General features: G+C 37.9%; 1 protein-coding gene across 1 annotated transcript in view; it reads left to right on the forward strand.

Moving 5' to 3' along the window:
* LOC138013505 (uncharacterized) overlaps window positions 1-25,000 on the forward strand; it is a 50,726-nt gene that overhangs the window by 16,415 nt on the left and 9,311 nt on the right. The window contains exons 2-10 of the mRNA XM_068860593.1: window positions 288-340; window positions 2,143-2,202; window positions 2,604-2,655; window positions 6,424-6,711; window positions 7,754-8,041; window positions 9,084-9,371; window positions 10,416-10,703; window positions 13,516-13,803; window positions 14,847-15,134. Coding sequence (XP_068716694.1) covers window positions 2,176-2,202; window positions 2,604-2,655; window positions 6,424-6,711; window positions 7,754-8,041; window positions 9,084-9,371; window positions 10,416-10,703; window positions 13,516-13,803; window positions 14,847-14,935 — 1,608 coding nt within the window. The 5' untranslated portion in view covers window positions 288-340; window positions 2,143-2,175 and the 3' untranslated portion in view covers window positions 14,936-15,134. The remainder of the gene's footprint in view (window positions 1-287; window positions 341-2,142; window positions 2,203-2,603; window positions 2,656-6,423; window positions 6,712-7,753; window positions 8,042-9,083; window positions 9,372-10,415; window positions 10,704-13,515; window positions 13,804-14,846; window positions 15,135-25,000) is intronic.

Consider the following 25,000-nt stretch of genomic DNA (forward strand, 5'->3'; position numbering starts at 1 on the left):
CACCCAGAAGTTTGTAATGGCTGAAATTAATTAATATTCCAAAAGTCACGTGGTGTCTTTATATCTGATAAAACAGCGCATACTAATGAAAAGTGTTTTATCAGCTGATAAAGCAACGCATACATATAAGGGGGAGGTTTATTGGTATAAAGTCACTGCACGTGATGTATTATCGACCATTTGATAGGTCAATGGGTTTATGAATTATTAATGAGTTTTTGATCTACACATGTACGTAAATGACAGTCGTCACTTAATTGCATTTAAATGACATCTTTTCATTCAAGATTTCCCTGGATTTTTCCCTTGAAAGGGCGAGGAAGCTGATCGTGGATAGAAGGTGAAGCCTTTTGATTTGATGGATAATTGTTAGTGATTTAGATATAAGTTACGGGAGCGATTGGCGGAACGAGCTGAAGAAGCGAGTGAGTTCGTTGCCCTGGTAATAATTCACAAAATTTTCATAAATAAACTCCTTCATGGATGGTAGATGTAGAACGAAGACAAAGGTTTGCTCTGCGAATTTCAACGATCGAGATTAAAGAAACCACACTCCATAGAAAACCTTTGAAACCATGATCTGTAATACTTTCTTCAGTTTGCCTGAGTTGCGACCGCGCAAGGAAATTCTGCTTTCCAAGAATCTTAATTGTGGCCCAGACCTGGAGTAACAGAAAAATTAAATCTCAACCGTTTAAACCTTGTGACACTTCATGTTCGAAAGATATGACCTGGCTAATACTATTGCCTCCACCCTTTCCAAAGTACTCGTGAAGATCATTAAGACAGTCCCTTCGTAGTAACGACATGGTAGAGTAGAACGGTGTGGTCGCCATTGTGATTGCACGCAGCTCTCGCGAAGTTGTCGAGACCCGATCCGCCATTAGCGTACGAAGAAATTTGCTGTCTTTTTTCTTACAATGACGTAGACGGTGAAGCTTCATTTTATTGGTATAAATGTAGATATGCCATCTGAAACATCTCATAACTTGTCCAGAATCGGGTTTGAATCTCTAGAAAGAGTGAAATTAGCGATTCCGTTGCCGAGCTCTGTAGCCGTGTGATCCAAAGTACTTTGGCCCTCGCTTCCCTGATGTTTTGAAAACTAAATAGCTGGTTCTTTAATTTCGAATGGCAATGAGAGCCGATACATATTGGTTTCCTGGATAAGACAAAGGACGTATATATCAACAGGAGATGCTGATAAAATCGCAAGTTACATGAATGCATCTTTCGAATAACTGTATATCAAACGACTTTATTTACTTACTGTACATGAAGTGGTTAGTTTGTACAATTTGGAGTCAACATTTCTTTATAACATTTCCAGTTGAGTTGACTTAAGACAAATAAAACGGCATGTTCCAGAGAGACCAATTGTACAAAAACAAACGAAACTCTGGGAGTCCATCTTACTGTTTGTACTTCATCAGAAAATTAACGTAAGCTTACTTATCATGATCGATTTTACTTCGCGCAATCTTAGAAATGCACTACAACCGAAGATTAGCCGAAAAAAAATCACCAAATAAACCTTTATGGGCAACCACGTTAAAAGAATACTGTATTTCTCTTTGTTTTTTTCTTTAAAAATCTCTTGCCAAACAGTCCAACGACAAAATGTTAGGTTATCTCTAAATTTTACAGATTAAAATGTCAAGCTAGCTGACAAGATTGCAAATTCAGTGAAGTTCGGAGGAAGAATTGCACCAGCCTTTGCCGCATTATATTTGACCAAACGCCCTTATTCTGCGAAAGTTTATTTCAGATAGTCCGTAAGATTCAATAATGGAGCATGAGATTTTTAGGGGTTTACTTTTGGTTCAGAAGAATTTCTCCCCATTTGAGCATCCTCGTGACCTGGATCCCCCTGGGTAATTCCGATGAAGTTTAATCTTGTCTTGATGCAATGCTAGAAACTATAATGTTTGCTCGTCAAGTTTATCGGAATAACACCGAACCATTCAGCAGTCTTGTTTGTGTATTTTCTAAGTGTTGTCAATGCTGCATATATCCAGACTGAGACGTTTGCCTGTCTTCATGCCGTTAAATATACACTGTTCTCACGGTATGAAAAAAACACATTTTTAAATGTAAAATCAGCTTAAGATTCGTTTTAAAGAGGAATTTATTCTTCCGCAGGCCCAGTTGTTGACAAACCTCTTGCCATTTGCAATGCTTCTGAAGATTTCCCTGATTTTGGTAAGTCAAGCAATTCTAGCTTTTAGTTACTAAATTGCCTTTAACTGAACTGGTCACTTAGAATTATTATCATGCATACCCCCCTCCCCACACACACACTACCATTGCCAAGTTATTTTGGTTGAACTTAGATATAGGTCAATGAGACAACAAATAGGTTTGATATCAAACGCTTGAAAAGACGGAATCTTCACTTAATAGAACGTTATTGGCCTTCACTTATTTGTTTGCATCTTAATTGCTTATCCGTTTGCTACTCTCCTTCTAATAAGAAACCTCTCCTCATTCCTTTGTTCGTTCGACGTGTCTGCTTTCTCCCTTTCTTTTTGTCTTTCTTTTCCTGTCTTTCACCCGCGCTAACATCTAACGTTTGACTTTCTTTGGCTTTCATTCTTTGGCAGGCCGTATGTGCTTTCCTTATCAATCTTCCAAACGCTGCTAGCGACACCGTTGGTAAGTATGTTTAATGTATGCATTTTCCTAGGTTTTTGGGGTGCTCAGTTTTCGTAAAATGTCGTTTTTGATGTCTTTTCTAACTGGAAAGAAAAGTAATCGAATGACCCTATTAACGTTAGTCCACACGGAACACTTACTCAAGGTTCAAATCGTTGTTGAATCTTTTATTTTCTATTTATTCAAAACTTCATAAATTTTACAAGTTTAACTGACCAAACCATTTCTGTGGGGCTTATATTTTCCAGCATAATCATGATTTGAGAGCTAATTTAGGTACAAAGTATTATTCAATATTGATAGAAGCCTGAAAGTCTTTCGGAAAAATACTTTTGATACTTTTTTACCAGAAAGATAAATCTGTAATATAACTTGAAGTTGTTTGTTGTAAAAACTCGTTGTTATTGTTACTAAATTTGCAAATGCAAACAACGAAGCCCTATTAGCGGGTCATCAGGATACGGGATTTTTTATTTACTTATTTTTTTGAAGGAGTCTTTATTCAAATCCCACAGTTTTATCTGTTTCCTTAACTCCATTCATCTAAAAATTACACGATCAGCCTTAAATCATCCGAAAAACTTATTACAAATCACAGTTCAACAACTTATCATCCTGGGCCAGTTGTTCAAAAGCCAAGTTTTAAAACGAGTTTTATTCTCTACTCGCAAATGCTGTTCAAGGCTGATATTCAATCTTGAAAAACAAAAATAAGCAAAGGAAACTGTCACCAAAAAGTTGAAAACATAATCGGCTTTCGAACAACCGGGCCCTGCATTCGAAGACTCTTGCAAACTGTTTAAATCTGCCGTGGCGAAGACAAGAACACAACATCTGTACTCTACTCTCTCAATACTCAAAAATCTAAAAACTCCGTAATTGCGTGTTCTATAGTCCTGTCCAAAGTTCTAATTTTACAATTCCATAATCTTGATTTCAGTATTAGAGTAACTTGGTACAAACGTTCCACAATAATTTGAAATCTCGTTAAGAAAAAAGCTTAAATCCAGTAGTCCAGTCCGGGTTGAGATCGCCAAAACTCTCTCTATCATCGATTCAGAACTCAACAAAAGCTACAAGTAGTAAATGGTGCTTAGAAACTACAAAAGTTTGTCATGATTCTACACTCGAGCTGGCTTCAAGGCTGACATGTTGATGATTTACAACTTCTTTTTCACTACAAGTTTATGCGTGCACTCTGAGCTGCTGACAGCTTTCCAAGACCGATGTTTCTAAAGTTAACCTGGTCCAGCGGGGTTAGTATCTGGATGGGGAACGTCAAAATATGCGACTTACGGTCAGGAACATACGACCAAAAATTCTATTTTAACGCTCAAAAATGCGAACTAAGCAAGGTACAGATTTTGCTAGCCTGCTTTATGCAAAACAAACATTGACGCAAAAGTATATAAATATTAAGGACGTTCGCGCGAAATGTTTTCGACATTGATTTTCTTCTGAAACTTTTACCACTGTAAGATGATGAGTTAGTTATGCCAGAAATGTAAAAAAAAAGGGCGGTCACCGACTTCGTTTTGGAGATAACATGTCCGGAAAAAACACCCAAAATGTGACAAAATCGGGCTTCGTTATCGAATAAGACCAGTGTCTGTAGACCCAAATATATTGCAATTAAATCTTTGAAGTGAAATCTTGTCTGCCAAATATTGTTTAAGTGGACTAATTAAGTGAATTTAGTCAACTGGTGAGGTTCCCTTAAAGATCAAGTTCGCATTTAGCGACCACAGTTTCACGCGCCTTGCAGCCGCAAGATGGCAGGATTTGATGTCCCGTGAGCAGAAATCTTGAAATTTTTTGAACTTCCCACATTGATTTTTTGTTCATTTTTGGACAACGTGGAGATAATTGTAAATAAAATCCGTTTCTGGAAAGAAAAATAGGGGTCACCTAACGTCCAAGACCGTTAAATCCAGGCAAAGCTATAGCGATGGCCTTTTGCTCTATCAGTTCTCATTTTATTACTTAGCGCGCGCGCTCGTGTATGACGTGGCGTGTGCATTTGCGTGCGCAGTAAGGATGCGCAGCAACAAATGGCGCGAACGTCCTTAATATGTAGTTTTTAAGGAGAGAAGCAGAAACTTCTAGGAAGTGTCCATCGAGAATAAAACAATTTGCCATCAGCGAAAAACATTTCAGGAGATTTTTGTTACGTTCAATCAGAGTTCAATTTTTCTATCGTACTTTTGGACGTACAAGTAAAATTGCAAAATCGAAAGTGACATCGATTTTAGCGGCCGCCTGTGATCAAGTTACCTTGCGTGTTTAATACTGACAACTCACGAAACAAAGGATGCACCTGTGACAAAATTACGGCAAGACACCGGGTTTTTGTCAGTTTCCTTTTTTTTTCTTACAAGTGTTATAAAGTTCGCCAATTTAACACAAAAATCACAATCGTTGATGCTAGTCGACCTGTCAGCTAAAGTTAAGCTCCTCCGAATGAGGTTAGTACTTGGATGGGGGACCGCTGCAAGTCCCCGTGACGGCGATAGCTAATTCGGTTTTTTAAACTTGATTTCATTTTTTATCTTGTTTGGCCGTTGAAATCTATTTTCGTATTTTCTTTCTACGTCAAAACGGCGAACAAAGTGGTTCCCAAAAAATATTGGAGTATTCGTTCTGAGCAAAACACTTCTAATGAAGTATTCGTTGTATGCAAAATAGTGTTCACAGTGGTACACACAAGTACGAGGCAAGATCTAGAAATACCGTAGAATATCACCCTTACCTTTAAAATTTGCCATTCTCAAAGAAAAAGCATCTGTCCACTTTATCGAATAGTTTAATACAAAGTTTAATATTGAATCAATCATGGCGGGCGGAAAGCTTCCACAATAAATCTTTGCTTTCATAATTGTGAACGGAAGTATGTTACGGTGGCCGAGTGGTCTAACGCGCTCGCAGATAATTGTGAAGGTTGGGAAAGAATATGACTTCTCCTCGGGATAGGAAAATTTGGACTTACTGGTGGGAATAAATGTAAATGCACCATATCGGAGATTAATTCAATATCCGTGGGGTATGCACATTTGTGGCTACCAACAAAAAAAAGACACCAGACCGGTTTTAAGACCTGGTTGCCTTCGGCATTCCACGTAATTAACGGTTCTATTCAAATAGACACTTGATTGCTTTGCTATTTCCCATTTATTAAGAATACATTCAAGAAGATCACTCCATTCTGATTGGACATATGCAGTAAAATTGTAATCTTCAACTTGTACTCTTGTATGGCAAGTAATGCAACGCCAATTGCAATAAGAGGGGCATAAACAAAAGAAAGGTGACCGAGAGGAATTTTTGTACTTTTAATACTAAGCAGGGGCAAAACTTAACAAAAAATCATGACAAATTACTGTACAAAACACAGTACTCAAACCTAAATTAAAGGTCTTTTATAGCTTAACTGACGTTTTTGTAAGTCATTTTTTTCTTAAGAATTGGTCTAGCAATATTGCAAAAATAATTCACTTGATATTCTCGCACAATTCCGAATTAATAAGTACTCGTCCAATTTTCAAAACGGTTTTTTTTTTTGCGGTTTCCGTTTTCCTTGGTGGATTGTTTAAATCCTTTACTTTTTGTAAGCGGATCTAGGTTGTATAAGAATAAAGAAATTCAAATAACACTCAGGAACGGGCAATTTTATTTGGGGCCTTTTCTTTTATATTTCCATTGTGATGTTGTGCCATAGTCTTGCAAAATCGTACAGCAATATAGTAAATATGAAGATTGACTTTCCATCAGGTTTTGAAACCATCGGCTGCTTCAACGACACCTCCAATCGAGCCATCCAACCATTGGAAGGAAAAGATTCCATTCTGGATGGATCGTATGGTGCTCGAAAGAACGCCATTGCAAAGTGCGCCGTGGCTGCAATGAGAAAAGGATACAAGATGTTTGCAGTTCAAGATGGAGGATGGTGCGCAGCCAGTGCTACAGCGGACCAGACCTTCGACAAGTACGGCAAATCTGCAGCCTGTGGGTCCGATGGCAAAGGTGGACCGGGGGCCAATCAGGTTTATGTCATCAAAGGTAAAATGTCAAAGAAGTGTCTATTAAATGCACACAAAATTAAATGCGGTGTTTTCTTGTGGAAAAAAAGACCTATTGAACTAGGACAAAGAACTAGTGTGTACTTTATCTTTATCAAACACTGAAATTGCATGGTCGTATTTGTTCCGACGGGCTTTAACAGTGTACAAATTTGTCATGAAATTGTAGATAAGAACTAGAATGGCAACTTGCGTTCTGCTCCGATTATTTCAATTGTTGTGTACAGTTTATTTGACTTTTTTTTGTACTAAAATGCACTTTATTGTCGTAAACATGTTGCTTTTGCGAAATCTGGTCATGTTGCATGGCATTTTAGAAGATTTAATTCCACCGCTCCAGTCAAGAAATACTCTATATTTAATAAACGGTTCTATTCAAATAGACACTTGATTGCTTTGCTATTTCCCATTTATTAAGAATACATTCAAGAAGATCACTCCATTCTGATTGGACATATGCAGTAAAATTGTACTCTTCAACTTGCACTCTTGTATGGCAAGTAATGCAACGCCAATTGCAATAAGAGGGGTATAAACAAAAGAAAGGTGACCGAGAGGAAGTTTTGTACTTTTAATACCAAGGAGGGGCAAAACTTAACAAAAAATGAGAACAAATTACTGTACAAAACACAGTACTCAAACCTAAATTAAAGGTCTTTCATAGCTTAACTGACGTTTTTGTAAGTAATTTTTTTCTTAAGAATTGGTCTAGCAATTTTTGGTTACATTTATTGCAAAAATAATTCACTTGATATTCTCGCACAATTCCGAATTAATAGGTACTCGTCCAATTTTCAGAACGTTTTCCTTTTTGCGGTTTCCGTTTCCTTGGTGGATTGTTTAGATCGGTTACTTTTTGTAAGCGGATCTAGGTTGAATAACAATAAAGAAATTCAAATAACACTCAGGAACGGGCAATTTTATTCCCGGCCTTTTCTTTTATATTTCCATTGTGATGTTGTGCCATAGTCTTGCAAAATCGTACAGCAATATAGTAAATATGAAGATTGACTTTCCATCAGGTTTTGAAACCATCGGCTGCTTCAAAGACACCTCCAATCGAGCCATCCAACCATTGGAAGGAAAAGATTCCATTCTGGATGGATCGTATGGTGCTCGAAAGAACGCCATTGCAAAGTGCGCCGTGGCTGCAATGAGAAAAGGATACAAGATGTTTGCAGTTCAAGATGGAGGATGGTGCGCAGCCAGTGCTACAGCGGACCAGATCTTCGACAAGTACGGCAAATCTGCAGCCTGTGGGTCCGATGGCAAAGGTGGACCGGGGGCCAATCAGGTTTATGTCATCAAAGGTAAAATGCCAAAGAAGTGTCTATTTAATGCACAAAAGATAAAATGCGGTGTTTTCTTGTGGAAAAAAGGCCTAATAAACTAGGACGAAGGACTAGTGTGTACTTCATCTTTATCAAACACTGAATTTGCATGGCCGTATTTGTTCCGACGGGCTTTAACAGTGTACAAATTTGTCATGAAATTGTAGATAAGAACTAGAATGGCAACTTGTGTTCTGCTCCGATTATTTCAATTGTTGTGTACAGTTTATTTGACCTTTTTTTTTACTAAAATGCCCTTTATTGTCGTAAACATGTTGCTTTTGCGAAATCTGGTCATGTTGCATGGCATTTTAGAAGATTTAATTCCACCGCTCCAGTCAAGAAATACTCTATATTTAATAAACGGTTCTATTCAAATAGACACTTGATTGCTTTGCTATTTCCCATTTATTAAGAATACATTCAAGAAGATCACTCCATTCTGATTGGACATATGCAGTAAAATTGTAATCTTTAACTTGCACTCTTGTATGGCAAGTAATGCAACGCCAATTGCAATAAGAGGGGCATAAAGAAAAGAAAGGTGACCGAGAGGAATTTTTGTATTTTTAATACTAAGCAGGGGCAAAACTTAACAAAAAATCATGACAAATTACTGTACAAAACACAGTACTCAAACCTAAATTAAAGGTCTTTTATAGCTTAACTGACGTTTTTGTAAGTCATTTTTTTCTTAAGAATTGGTCTAGCAATTTTTGGTTGCATTTATTGCAAAACAAATTCTCTTGATATTCTCGCACAATTCTGAATTAATAGGTACTCGTCCAATTTTCAGAACGTTTTCCTTTTTGCGGTTTCCGTTTTCCTTGGTGGATTGTTTAGATCCTTTACTTTTTGTAAGCGGATCTAGGTTGTATAAGAATAAAGAAATTCAAATAACACTCAGGAACGGGCAATTTTATTTGGGGCCTTTTCTTTTATATTTCCATTGTGATGTTGTGCCATAGTCTTGCAAAATCGTACAGCAATATAGTAAATATGAAGATTGACTTTCCATCAGGTTTTGAAACCATCGGCTGCTTCAACGACACCTCCAATCGAGCCATCCAACCATTGGAAGGAAAAGATTCCATTCTGGATGGATCGTATGGTGCTCGAAAGAACGTTATTGCAAAGTGCGCCGTGGCTGCAATGAGAAAAGGATACAAGATGTTTGCAGTTCAAGATGGAGGATGGTGCGCAGCCAGTGCTACAGCGGACCAGACCTTCGACAAGTACGGCAAATCTGCAGCCTGTGGGTCCGATGGCAAAGGTGGACCGGGGGCCAATCAGGTTTATGTCATCAAAGGTAAAATGCCAAAGAAGTGTCTATTAAATGCACAAAAGATAAATTGCGGTGTTTTCTTGTGGAAAAAAGGCCTAATAAACTAGGACGAAGGACTAAAGTGTACTTCATCTTTATCAAACACTGAATTTGCATGGTCGTATTTGTTCCGACGGGCTTTAACAGTGTACAAATTTGTCATGAAATTGTAGATAAGAACTAGAATGGCAACTTGCGTTCTGCTCCGATTATTTCAATTGTTGTATACAGTTTATTTGACTTTTTTTTTGTACTAAAATGCACTTTATTGTCGTAAACATGTTGCTTTTGCGAAATCTGGTCATGTTGCATGGCATTTTAGAAGATTTAATTCCACCGCTCCAGTCAAGAAATACTCTATATTTAATAAACTTTTCTATTCAAATAGACACTTGATTGCTTTGCTATTTCCCATTTATTAAGAATACATTCAAGAAGATCACTCCATTCTGATTGGACATATGCAGTAAAATTGTACTCTTCAACTTGTACTCTTGTATGGCAAGTAATGCAACGCCAATTGCAATAAGAGGGGCATAAAGAAAAGAAAGGTGACCGAGAGGAATTTTTGTACTTTTAATACCAAGCAAGAGCAAAACTTAACAAAAAATGATCACAATTTACTCTACAAAACACAGTACTAAAACCTGGATTAAAGGTCTTTCATAGCTTAACTGACGTTTTTGTACGTCATTTTTTTCTTAACAATTGGTCTAGCAATTTTTGGTTCCATTTATTGCAAAAATAATTCACTTGATATTCTCGCACAATTCCGAATTAATAAGTACTCGTCCAATTTTCAAAACGGTTTTTTTTTTTGCGGTTTCCGTTTTCCTTGGTGGATTGTTTAAATCCTTTACTTTTTGTAAGCGGATCTAGGTTGTATAAGAATAAAGAAATTCAAATAACACTCAGGAACGGGCAATTTTGTTTGGGGCCTTTTCTTTTATATTTCCATTGTGATGTTGTGCCATAGTCTTGCAAAATCGTACAGCAATATAGTAAATAGTAAGATTGACTTTCCATCAGGTTTTGAAACCATCGGCTGCTTCAAAGACACCTCCAATCGAGCCATCCAACCATTGGAAGGAAAAGATTCCATTCTGGATGGATCTTATGGTGCTCGAAAGAACGCCATTGCAAAGTGCGCCGTGGCTGCAATGAGAAAAGGATACAAGATGTTTGCAGTTCAACATGGAGGATGGTGCGCAGCCAGTGCTACAGCGGACCAGACCTTCGACAAGTACGGCAGATCTGCAGCCTGTGGGTCCGATGGCGAAGGTGGACCGTGGGCCAATCAGGTTTATGTCATCAAAGGTAAAATGTCAAAGAAGTGTCTATTAAATGCACAAAAAATTAAATGCGGTGTTTTCTTGTGGAAAAATGGCCTAGTGAACTAGGACGAAGGACTAAAGTGTACTTCATCTTTATCAAACACTGAATTTGCATGGTCGTATTTGTTCCGACGGGCTTTAACAGTGTACAAATTTGTCATGAAATTGTAGATAAGAACTAGAATGGCAACTTGCGTTCTGCTCCGATTATTTCAATTGTTGTGTACAGTTTATTTGACTTTTTTTTGTACTAAAATGCACTTTATTGTCGTAAACATGTTGCTTTTGCGAAATCTGGTTATGTTGCATGGCATTTTAGAAGATTTAATTCCACCGCTCCAGTCAAGAAATACTCTATATTTAATAAACGGTTCTATTCAAATAGACACTTGATTGCTTTGCTATTTCCCATTTATTAAGAATACATTCAAGAAGATCACTCCATTCTGATTGGACATATGCAGTAAAATTGTAATCTACAACTTGTTTTCTTGTATGGCAAGTAATGCAACGCCAATTGCAATAAGAGGGGCATAAAGAAAAGAAAGGTGACCGAGATAAATTTTTGTATTTTTAATACTAAGCAGGGGCAAAACTTAACAAAAAATCATGACAAATTACTCTACAAAACACAGTATTCAAACCTAAATTAAAGGTCTTTTATAGCTTAACTGACGTTTTTGTACGTCATTTTTTTCTTAACAATTGGTCTAGTAATTTTTGGTTGCATTTATTACTGGGTTGCCAGTATGGCAAACCCAGTAGGAATCTGCGTTTATTTCGTGGTTTTTTTATTTTTTTTCCGTGTCGGTAAAAGTCTTGCCTGTCACTCCCCTGCTAAGTAGTGGCTTTGTGCATAGAGCCTTCTGCGCGTATTTTCTTAGTATCGAGAGGGTAGTGGGAAATGCGTAGATTTCTCTGGTGGACACAGTAGAACGATTAACTCATGTAACGTGAATGGCGATTTAGTGGATCTTTGAACAAAATATACCCTTATGAAGCTCATGAATGGCAGGTCTATTGGATATACAGGCGGTGGAATCTTAAAAGCGACGAGTAATGGACTTCGACAACAATCTATCGCCCGTCGAGACGAAATCAAAGTGAGCTGTATTTACCTGAAGTATATGGTAGTTTGACACGATTGAGCTTCTTGCCTTCACGCACGCAATGAAATAGGAAGAGGTTCTCGCCTATAAGAGCAAATATGTTGTTTGTTTCAATAAATTTTTCGCTGGAAAAGGATTCTGTAGTATTTTCTCCCTTTGTGAATTATAATATCATGTTGTGTATTGAATTTCCGAGCTTGAGGTTGAAATGTGATATGGGAGAAGTTTTTTAGTATTGCTCTTTAAGCAGGAAGGGTTCACAGGCCTGTTGGAAGCGTGCTTGAGTTTCAACGAAATGAGCCCCAAAATCAGTGAAAAATTGTGAGGCAGATGAATAATAATGTAGCTGCCATTTCCAAATTGATGAAATTACCTGGTGATAAATAACGTCAAACGCGTCTTGGAGAGTAAATTTTGACTTTGCATAAACAAGAGTTGGGCGATTGTGATCTTTGTTTTCACTTCGCTCATTATATTGTCAAACTTTATAACACTTGACAGAAAAAGAAACTTACGAAACCCGGTATCTTGCCATCATTTGACACAGATGCTTCACTGTTTGGCGAGTAAACATGCCGCGGTAACTTAATCACGGCGCCCGCTGAATTCCGGCCATGTCACTTTCGATTTGGCGATTTATTTGAACGTAGCAAAAATCTCCCAAAATGTTTGTCGCTGATCGTAACTTTTTATATTCTATATTCACGGTTCAAAATTAATGTTGTTTTCATGCCGTAAATATATTATTCTCGATCGACCGTCCCTGGAGACTTCCTTCTTCTCTTTCTAAAAACTGTGTATCAATAGTTATTTACTTGTGCATCAGTATTTGTTTTTGCATAAAGCAAGCTAACAAAATCTGTACCTTGCTGAGTTCGCATTTGTTAGCGTTAATAGTATTTTCGGTCCGATGCTTCTGTTTTATGAGGGGTATATTGTTTTGGTCTCCCATCCAAACACTAACCCCGGCGAACAGGGGTAACCTTCAGTGAACTTCGGCAGTACAAAGCTGTTAGATGCTCAGTGGGCACGCTTAAACTTGTAGTGAAAAGAAGTTTATCAACATGTCAGCCCAGAAGCCAATGTTTCTCACTTCCCATTTATTTTCATCAATCTTTCTGGGTTGAGTACTTTGCTAGTAACCACATGTCTTCTCAGACTATTTACCCAAGACTTCTACCATGGCACTACAATGATAGACACTACCAAAACTATATCGTGCACTGTTAGAGCTACATGTTACGCAACGACAGATCTGTTTCGTCGTACGAACGTGTGAGGACCTGTGAGCCAAAGGGCCTCTTCTGGTATGACTTCTTAATGACCTTGAAAAAAATTGTTTGGAACGGTGCACATACCACAGGCAACCCAGTGTACCCTCACGGAGAGTCCAGTTGCAAAAAGAAATTCGCTTGATATTCTCGCACAATTCCGAATTAATAGGTACTCGTCCAATTTTCAGAACGTTTTCCTTTTTGCGGTTTCCGTTTCCTTGGTGGATTGTTTAGATCGGTTACTTTTTGTAAGCGGATCTAGGTTGTATAAGAATAAAGAAATTCAAATAACACTCAGGAACGGGCAATTTTATTTGAGGCCTTTTCTTTTATATTTCCATTGTGATGTTGTGCCATAGTCTTGCAAAATCGTACAGCAATATAGTAAATAGTAAGATTGACTTTCCATCAGGTTTTGAAACCATCGGCTGCTTCAAAGACAACTCCAATCGAGCCATCCAACCATTGGAAGGAAAAGATTCCATTCTGGATGAATCTTATGGTGCTCGAAAGAACGCCATTGCAAAGTGCACCGTGGCTGCAATGAGAAAAGGATACAAGATGTTTGCAGTTCAAAATGGAGGATGGTGCGCAGGAAGTGCTACAGCGGACCAGACCTTTGACAAGTACGGCAGATCTGCAGACTGTGGGTCCGATGGCGAAGGTGGACCGGGGGCAAATCAGGTTTATGTCATCAAAGGTAAAATGTCAAAGAAGTGTCTATTAAATGCACACAAAATTAAATGCGGTGTTTTCTTGTGGAAAAAAGCCCTAATAAACTAGGACGAAGGACTAAAGTGTACTTCATCTTTATCAAACACTGAATTTGCATGGTCGTATTTGTTCCGACGGGCTTTAACAGTGTACAAATTTGTCATGAAATTGTAGATAAGAACTAGAATGGCAACTTGCGTTCTGCTCCGATTATTTCAATTGTTGTGTACAGTTTATTTGACTTTTTTTTGTACTAAAATGCACTTTATTGTCGTAAACATGTTGCTTTTGCGAAATCTGGTCATGTTGCATGGCATTTTAGAAGATTTAATTCCACCGCTCCAGTCAAGAAATACTCTATATTTAATAAACGGTTCTATTCAAATAGACACTTGATTGCTTTGCTATTTCCCATTTATTAAGAATACATTCAAGAAGATCACTCCATTCTGATTGGACATATGCAGTAAAATTGTAATCTTCAACTTGTACTCTTGTATGGCAAGTAATGCAACGCCAATTGCAATAAGAGGGGCATAAACAAAAGAAAGGTGACCGAGAGGAATTTTTGTACTTTTAATACCAAGGAGGGGCAAAACTTAACAAAAAATGATCACAATTTACTCTACAAAACACAGTACTAAAACCTGGATTAAAGGTCTTTCATAGCTTAACTGACGTTTTTGTAAGTCCTTTTTTTTCTTAAGAATTGGTCTAGCAATTTTTGGTCTCATTTATTGCCAAAAAAATTCACTTGATATTCTCGCACAATTCCGAATTAATAGGTACTCGTCCAATTTTCAGAACGTTTTCCTTTTTGCGGTTTCCCTTTTCCTTGGTGGATTGTTTAGATCGGTTACTTTTTGTAAGCGGATCTAGGTTGAATAACAATAAAGAAATTCAAATAACACTCTCGAACGGGCAATTTCATTTGAGGCCTTTTCTTTTATATTTCCATTGTGATGTTGTGCCATAGTCTTGCAAAATCGTACAGCAATATAGTAAATAGTAAGATTGACTTTCCATCAGGTTTTGAAACCATCGGCTGCTTCAAAGACACCTCCAATCGAGCCATCCAACCATTGGAAGGAAAAGATTCCATTCTGGATGGATCGTAGGGTGTTCGAAAGAACGCCATTGCAAAGTGCGCCGTGGCTGCAATGAGAAAAGGATACAAGATGTTTGCAGTTCAAGATGGAGGATGGTGCGCAGCCAGTGCTACAGCGGACCAGACCTTCGACAAGTACGGCAAATCTGCAGCCTGTGGGTCCGATGGCAAAGGTGGACCGGGGGCCAATCAGGTTTATGTCATCAAAGGTAAAATGCCAAAGAAGTGTCTATTAAATGCACAAAAGATAAATTGCGGTGTTTTCTTGTGGAAAAATGGCCTAGTGAACGAGGACGAAGGACTAGTGTGTACTTCATCTTTATCAAACACTGAATTTGCATGGCCGTATTTGTTCCGACGGGCTTTAACAGTGTACAAATTTGTCATGAAATTGTAGATAAGAACTAGAATGGCAAGTTACTGAACATTGTGGGAAAGCCATCAAACTCCTTGGGTTTGTGCGTCGAGTTTCTACACTCGGCGTCAAAATTGTTGAGACACTCTTATCCTTTAGAGTCGATTTCAAGCTAGGCGGCGCAAATGGACCCCTTCCCCGCACCCCCGGGACAATGTTGTGTTTTTCTGTTTTCTACGAGCCTTGTCGACAGCGGTACAACATTGATTAGGGTGGGGGAGGGAGGGGTATCCCGGAAACGTACTTTCTGGACAAGTTTTCTTTGCAAACAATGAATGTGTCGTTGCCAGTGTGCTCTGTTGGCAAGTGTCTCAACTAATTTTGTCGCCGATTGTTTATGTCAGTGAAACTGGCACCGAATACTGTCCTGTTGGAGTCTAGGAAAGGTAAATGGCTATGGCGGACTTAAACTCATAGCGATCTTCCGCTTTTTCGCCCTCTAATTTTCCATAGTAATACCTCTAGTTATTCCTAAGGAACACTACCAGCAAGATTTTTGTATAGAATCAAGCGAGTAGTTAGGGAATGTTTGAGGAAATTGGGTCTCAATCTCAACCTCGTTCCCGGGGCTTTTCACCGGTCTTCTGTGCGTATTTTTGCTATGTTTGAGTGAGTAGTAGCAATGCGTAGATTTTATCCGGTGGACACAGTACAAGCAATGGCGGCGAAGCCGATGTAACGCGGATGGTGTTTTATTGGATCTTTAAACAAAATATACTCTTATGAGCTCAAGAATGGAACGATAATTCCATGAACAACACAAGCGGTGAAAACTGAATATCCGGAATCTTAAAAGTGACGAACAATGGACTTCGACAACAATTGCATCTTTCGCCGCCCGATATCAAGGTAAGCTTTGTTTCTAATATTTTACTAACTGTTATGTTATGCACAACACTGAAACAGAATGGCAAATTCTGTGGTAACTTTGGCTGGTTAGATATGGGCTTAACAAACTCATTGAAGGAATCGAACTCCTTGAATGCATCTGTGTTTACTGTGGTCTAGCTATTTATATTTATTTTGTACTCAACTTTGCACAGTCTTCAGGTTAAAAAAAAAAATTGGAAATGAAATGTGACAGTCAAGAATTATTTGAAAGAAAGCTTGTTGTCTATTTTGTGCTTCACCATTCAAGGAAAAGGTCCATCAGAAAAGGTTTTGATCCTTAACTTCGGTGAGAAATTTATTTTGTTGCGAATGGTTAATTTTGACATGGAATGGATTTCTTGTTTTCACACACGCAGTGAAATAGGAAGGGTTTTTTCGCCTCTAATAGCAAATATATGGTTTGTTTCAATACATTTATCGCTTCAAAAGGTTTTTTTGTGAGATTTTTCGGCCTTTGTGGATTCATCGTGTTGTGTAATATTTGGGCTTAACTAATTTGCATACGTGGGTTAAAATTTGATACGCGAGCAGTCTTCACAAAGATGACGGGAATTTTGTAGCCGTGTTCCTTCTGACAAATGATTAACAGGTAGCCATAGTTTTTAACGTCAGAAGAAGATTTGTTTAGTCATTCTAGTGTAAAATGAAGTTACTTTGAGAAGCCAACAATATTCCTTTAACTGTCTAGTGCGAAGATTGTTTACATTACTCATTAAAACGAAGATTTTTCAACAATACATCGCTTTAACCTAACCCAAAATCATTCAGATAGTAAAAAAAAATTACATTTATTAACCATTTCCTTCGTTTTTGTGTTTGTCAGCATTATGATTCCAAACCTTTTTGCCTTTAGAACAAAAGTCGTATCTCAAGTATTTAGGTGTACTATTTGATTCAAATCTCAGCTGGAAATATCATATTGGACACATTACTTCAAAGATGAGCAAAACGACTGGCATTATTGCCAGATTAAGATATTATGTAGCAACAAGCGTACTACTAACAATTTATCGATTTTTGATATTCCCTCATCTATCCTATGGCATTCTGGTGTGTGGCCAAGCTGCACAATCTTACATTAATCAAATTAATTTTGGTCTTACAAAAGCGGGCCCTTCGCCTCATATATTTTTCACCTTATAGGTCACATGTCATTCCTCTTTTTGTCTCCTCCAATACTATTCCAGTATATGCTTTATTTTAAAGCTATTTCAATACTCATGCATGATGTTTTTAATAAGTTAAGCCCAAGTAATATTACAACCTTTTTTATTGCTCAAATGAGATACATAATTACAATACAAGATTTTCTTTAGCAGGTAATTATTATATAAAATACTCAAGATCTAGCCAACTATTAAAATCTTTTTCAAGATTAGGGGCCAAAAATATGGAACGGCATCCCACAATAATTACGTAAATTACCAACATGCGACATAACTGACTTTAACAAGTTTTAATCGGATAGGATGATTATGTTGGCATACCTTCACTAATCATCAGATTTCAAAATAATTGCAAAAAGTAGATTAATCTAATCCCAATTTCTATTCTATTTTATTTTTTTACTTTTTTTGTTTGTTTATTTATTTATTTCTTTATTTATTATTAGTCTTTAATACCAAGTATTCAATGTGCATACATATCTATTTTATCTCTAATTATGTATAGATTTACTCTGTAAACAGTCATACTCGCTACCCGTCCAGAGTAGCTTTAGCTATTTGCAGGCTAGCGCTGTTTTGTATTAATTTGACATTGACTTAATGATAAACTTGAACTTGAATGATTTGCGATAATTCAGGTTCATGTTTTCGCAAGTTTGTTTTTGCATTTCATAGATGTTTAGATTTTCAATTACAAACTCTGTTTTGAGTGGCTACCCAACCTCATTGTGTAAATAGCTGACCCTGAAGTCAAAATAGATAAGTTTCGTTTCTGAGGAAGCGAAACGAAACGAAAAATATGTAGTGTTCCGTTTCCAGCCTGAGCAGCCCTGGGGATGATCAGAAATATGCCGCATTCGACCTCGATCCCCAAGCCTGCTTCTTCCATTCTACGAGTTACCAGGAAAACCTATTGGATTCCTAGGCTTGCTTCTTTCTTTTTTTTTTTTTTCTTTCGATTTTTTTTATTTCCGGCATTACTCCTGGGATTACTCCTATTGGATTCCTAGGCTTGTTTCTGTCCTTTTTTTTTTTTTTCGATTTTTTTAATTTCCGGCATTACTCCTGGGCACTTTCAGTGCCTTCAATACCACCCAACTCAGTGCCCTCCCTGTTTGAGTAACATGTACCACAGGCAACCCAGTTTACGCTCGCGCAGCCTCTAGTTATCTTACAGATGATTTTCAAGTGAAGCTATGATCTTCGCAGTTATGAACGCATTATTGCAATTGCGTAGAGAAGCCTGAAAAATTCAAGACTTCAACGGGGTTTGAACCCGTCACCTCGCGATTCCCGTGCGACGCTCTAACCAACTGAGCTATGAAGCCACTGACGTTGGGAGCTGGTCATTTGTGGGTTCTGTTTCCGTGAGGAAGGAATCAATGATGAAATGAAACTTGAAATGTATCATATATGAACTGCGGATATGAAATCAAGTGAAGCTATGATCTTCGCAGTTATGAACGCAATTATTGCAATTGCGTAAGGAAGCCTGAGGTGACGGTCTCAAACCCCGTTGAAGTCCAGAATTTTTCAGGCTTCTCTACGCAATTGCAATAATTGCGTTCATAACTGGGAAGATCATAGCTTCACTTGATTTCATGTCCGCAGTTCATATATGATCCATTTCATATATCATTTCATCATTATTTTGCATGAAACATTTTACAAATAAAAACTGTCTTGGATCCGCTTGAGTATCCAGCCATATCTGTTCTTGTTGTTTCCTTTCTCTTAAATTACAGGAATTTAAGAGTAAAATGATATATGTTCGTTTAAGCGAAGCTAATTAGAACATAAGAGGGATTCTCTTTCTGCTCTTTCTCCTTAAGCTTATCATTCCCGATTTCATGAATGTGTTCCCTAAAATCCAGGTCATTTCATTCCCAAAGAGAACACTTTTGTCAGCTCGAAGGAGTGAACTGGAAAAAAGCTGTGCCTTGCTGACAAGGCAAAACAAGAGGGAGATAGATGTGTATGTGTGTGAGCTGACTTTTTCATCTAAGAGGCGTTGCGAGACTTAATTTCACAAGGCAGTTGACAAATTGTGGTCCAAACAGAGTGAAAATACAATTAAATAATCCAATCGAATGTGAATAATCTTTCTCGTTACACTTTTTGTTTGTTCCCTTTTCATTCGCGATTCCACGAATGTGTTCCATAAAGACCGTTACATGTCATTTTTTAAAGGAACATTCTTGCTAGCTCGTAGAGGTGCACTGGAAACAAAAGCTGTGCCATTGCTGATACCAAAATTCAAATAATATGTACTAATGGCAACTTACTTGGTAACCTGAGCAGTTTCCCCATTGACCATGCTGATCATAATTGGCCGTTGTTGAACACCAAGGCCTGTGATGGTCCTTAGTAGTACAAGTTTCGTAAACCTTTCCACGGTAGATGAATGGAAAATGGCAGCATTTACCTCCTGTTGTCTTAACACTGCAGTCTTCAGGTTCTGAGGTGGCAACTGTGATTTATTAATGCAATGTAAAAAGAAAGCTTATATAAATATGAATTAATGAGATCGACTCATAATATCCGTGTAGTAAATGTAACAACAATAGATTTTCTTTCTCGTTACGCTTTTTGTTTGTTCCCTTTTCATTCGCGATTCCACGAATGTGTTCCATAAAAACCGTTACATTTCATTTTTTAAAGGAACATTCTTTGCTAGCTCGTAGAGGTGCACTGGGAACAAAAGCTGTGCCATTGCTGATAATGCAAAACAAGACGCAGAGATCGCGGTATTTATAATGCAGCCATTATGCATTTTTTTTTGGCTACTTTGTTCCATGTCGTAGTGTAAAATCATATGACGTATATCAATTAATAGTTCCCGTCTACGTTGATTTGTGCAGTAAGTTAAAAGGGCTGAGTTTTTCATCTAAGAGGCGTTCCGAGACTTAACTTTACAAGACATTTTGTTAAGTTGTGGTCCAGACAGAGTGAAAATACATTAAATAATCCAATCGAATGTAGTTGTTTACGTCAATTGAGTGAAATTCCCCTTACTTCAACACTGGCCTTTTACCAGCGGTTTTTAAAAAGTATGAAAATAAAGGCCAGCTATAATAAAAGTAAAATAAAGAAAACCCTTTCTAGCTTATTGGTATATCGGCTGATAATATCATCGGATAAGAGATTGGCCTCAAAACGTTCACATTAACCCCCGAATCTTCGCATCTCTGCCAAATGTTTATCTCTAAAGGGCTAAAATTATCAGCGGACATACGAGCCGCCTGAAGGGTTTTTTTTACAATTTGGCTACCACCGTTGTCGGGTTATATGGCACGGTTGTTTACATGAGTATGGACCTATCGTGCGGTTGCAGGTGTTGTGTGCATGATTGATTTATATTCATGATTGTCAACATCTTTCTACTTTTATGGGAAAAAAATTTTAAGATTGTACTTTGGGAAAAAGTGACGTTTGACTACCGAGGTGACTTTATATGGTCCACTATAAACACATGCATTTTCCCCCATAATTATCTGTCTCGCGCTTAAACTGTAAAAATCAACTTACCGAAAATTCAGAAAATTCATATGTATTAATCGCAACTTATATTTACTTAGTAAGCAGTTTCCCCATTGACCATGCTGATCATAATTGGCCGTTGTTGAACACCAAGGCCTGTGATGGTCCTTAGTAGTACAAGTTTCGTAAACCTTTCCACGGTAGATGAATGGAAAATGGCAGCATTTACCTCCTGTTGTCTTAACACTGCAGTCTTAAGGTAGTGAGGGGGGCACAGTGATATTTTAATGCAATGTAAGGAGAAAGCTTATATAAATATAAATTAATGAGATAGACTCATAAAATCCGGGTGGTAAATGTAACAACAAAGGACTTTCTTTCTCGTTACACTTTTTGTTTGTTCCCTTTTCATTCGCGATTCCACGAATGTGTTCCATAAAAACCGTTACATTTCATTTTTTAAAGGAACATTCTTGCTAGCTCGTAGAGGTGCATTGGGAACAAAAGCTGTGCCATTGCTGATACCAAAATTCAAATCATATGTACTAATCGCAACTTACTTGGTAAGCAGTTTCCCCATTGACCATCCTGATCATAGTTGGCCGTTGTTGAACACCAAGGCTTGTCGTGGTCCTGAATAGTGCAACTCTGGTAAACCTTTCCACGGTAGGTAAATGGAAAATGGCAGCATTTACCTTGTGTCGTCTTAACGCTGCAGTTTTTAGGTTCTGAGGTGGGAAAAGTGATTTTTTTAATGCAATGTAACAAGAAAGCTTATATAAATGTGAATTAATGAGATAGACTCATAATATCAGGGGGGAAATGTAACAACAACGGAATTTCTTTCTCGTTCGTTCCTTCGTTCGTGGAATCGCGAATGAAATTTAAGAGAAACTAGACCCTCCGTGAGGGTACACTGGGTTGCCTGTGGTACGTGCACCGTTCCAAACAATTTTTTTTCAAGGTCATTAAGAAGTCATACCAGAAGAGGCCCTTTGGCTCACAGGTCATCACACGTTCGTACGACGAAACAGATCTGTCCTTGCGTAATATGTAGCTCTAACAGTGCACGATATTGTTTTGGTATTGTCTATCATTGTAGTGCCATGGTTGAAGTCTTGGGTAAATAGCCTGACAAGACATGTGGTTACTAGCAAAGTACTGAACCCAGAAAGATTGAAGAAAATAAATGGGAAGTGAGAAACATTGGCTTCTGGGCTGACCTCTTGATAAACTTCTTTTCACCACAAGTTTAAGCGTGCCCGCTGAGCATCTGATAGCTGTGTAGTGCCGAAGGTCACTGAAGTTAATGCCTGTTCGGCGGGGTTAGTGTTTGGATGGGAGACCAAAACAATATACCCCTCATAAAAGAGAAGCATCGGACCGAAAATACTATTAACGCTAACAAATGCGAACTCAGCAAGGTACAGACATTGTTAGCTTGCTTTATGCAAAAACAAATATTGATGCAAAAGTAAATAACTATTGATACACAGTTTTTAGAAAGAGCAGAAGGATGTCTCCAGGACGGTCGATCGAGAATAACATATTTACGGCATGAAAACAACATTAATTTTGAACCGTGAATATAGAATGTAAAAAGTTACAATCAGCGACAAACATTTTGGGAGATTTTTGCTACGTTCAAATAAATCGCCAAATCGAAAGTGACATGGCCGGAATTCAGCGGGCGCCGTGACTAAGTTACCGCGGCATGTTTACTCGCCAAACAGTGAAGCATCTGTCAAATGATGGCAAGATACCGGGTTTTTGTAAGTTTCTTTTTCTGTCAAGTGTTGTAAAGTTTTACAATGAAATGAGCGAAGTGAAAACAAAGATCACAATCGCCCAACTCTTGTTTATGCAAAGTCAAAATTTACTCTCCAAGACGCGTTCGACGTTACTTATCACCAGGTAATTTCATCATTTTGGAAATGGCAGCTACTTTATTATTCATCTGCGTCACAATTTTTCACTGATTTTGGGGCTCATTTTGTTGAAACTCAAGCACGCTTCTAACAGGCCTGTGAACCCTTCCTGCTTACAGAGCAATACTAAAAAACTTCTCCCATATCACATTTCAACCTTAAGCTCGGAAATTCAATACACAACATAATATTATAATTCACAAAGGCAGAAAATACCACAGAATCCTTTTCCAGCGAAAAATTTATTGAAACAAACAACATATTTGCTCTTAGAGGCGAGAACCTCTTCCTATTTCATTGCGTGCGTAAAGGCAAGAAACTCAATCGTGTCAAACTACCATATACTTCAGGTAAATACAGCTCACTTTGATTTCGGCTCGACGGGCGATAGATTGTTGTCGAAGTCCATTACTCGTCGCTTTTAAGATTCCACCGCCTGTGTATCCAATTGACCTGCCATTCATGAGCTTCATAAGGGTATATTTTGTTTAAAGATCCACTAAAATGGCATTCGCGTTACATGAGTTAATCGTTCTACTGTGTCCACCAGAGAAATCTACGCATTTCCCACTACCCTCTCGATACTAAGAAAATACGCGCAGAAGGCTCTATGCACAAAGCCACTACTTAGCAGGGGAGTGACAGGCAAGACTTTTACCGACACGGAAAGAAAGAAAAAAAGCGACGAAATAAACGCAGATTCCGACTGGGTTTGCCATACTGGCAACCCAGTAATAAATGCAACCAAAAATTGCTAGACCAATTCTTAAGAAAAAGACGACTTACAAAAACGTCAGTTAAGCTATGAAATATCTTTAATCCAGGTTTGAGTACTGTGTTTTGTAGAGTACATTGTCATGATTTTTTGTTAAGGTTTGCCCTTGCTTGGTATTAAAAGTACAAAAATTCCTCTCGGTCACCTTTCTTTTGTTTATGCCCCTCTTATTGCAATTGGCGTTGCATTACTTGCCATACAAGAGTACAAGTTGAAGATTACAATTTTACTGCATATGTCCAATCAGAATGGAGTGATCTTCTTGAATGTATTCTTAATAAATGGGAAATAGCAAAGCAATCAAGTGTCTATTTGAATAGAACCGTTTATTAAATATAGAGTATTTCTTGACTGGAGCGGTGGAATTAAATCTTCTAAAATGCCATGCAACATAACCAGATTTTGCAAAAGCAACATGTTTACGACAATAAAGTGCATTGTAGTACAAAAAAAAAGTCAAATAAAATGTACACAACAATTGAAATAATCGGAGCAGAACGCAAGTTTATTTATTTAGCTTTGCCTAACTGGAATACAATATAAGTATATAGGTAAAAATAGAAAAAATAATACAAGGAAAAAAAAAAAAATTATTAGGCGGCGAGACCACTACAGCATAACCAATTACAGTGGATCCCTCGTTAATTATTTATATAAAAACACCTAATAACTAAAGCTACTAATATGTAAGCATGAAACTTGGGAGGAAACAAAGCGGAAGTCCAAATTGCTAGAAGCAGCACATTAGCGGGCATAGGAGAGACCTCGCTGTGTTACACCTAGGACAGATTGTTCTCCAGGTTCTAATGTCGTCAACGTCGTACAAGTTCAGAGCCTTTTTATAACATTGAAGTAATAAACTTTTAAATGAAGCTAGAGAGATGTGCCTTGTGCGTAGCTCAGCGGGAAGAACATTCCATGCGCGGCACGCGCGTATGAAAAATGAACGTTGATAGGTAACAGTTCTACATCGGTTAGGAATATAAGTAATAGCACTGCTGCTCGAAGTCCTAGTAGATCTCGAAAATTGTCTAGTTACAGGTAAAGCTTCACTGTCTACGAAAACTAAGTTATTAACCGCTTTGTAGAAAAAAACCATGTCCAAATATTCATGCCAGTATGAGATGGGTAACAGATTTGTTAGTTGGAGGCGGGTCTTATAGCTTACATCACAGCGGAAAGGGAGCTTCAAAATTAGTTTTGTTGCACGGCGCTGCACGTTTTCAACTCGTTTAAGTAGGCCAATAGACTGTGGTGACCATACTTGGGTTGCGTAGGAGAGATGGCATCGGACGATAGAAAGGTAGAGTGTGCGACGCGTTTGGGTGCTTTGGATGTACCTACAATCGGCGACAAAATTAGTTGAGACAGTTGCTAACAGAGCACACTGGCAACGACACTTTTATTGTTTGCAAAGAAA

This window comes from Montipora capricornis, chromosome 8 (assembly GCF_036669925.1).
Source record: "Montipora capricornis isolate CH-2021 chromosome 8, ASM3666992v2, whole genome shotgun sequence".
NCBI lineage: Eukaryota > Metazoa > Cnidaria > Anthozoa > Scleractinia > Acroporidae > Montipora > Montipora capricornis.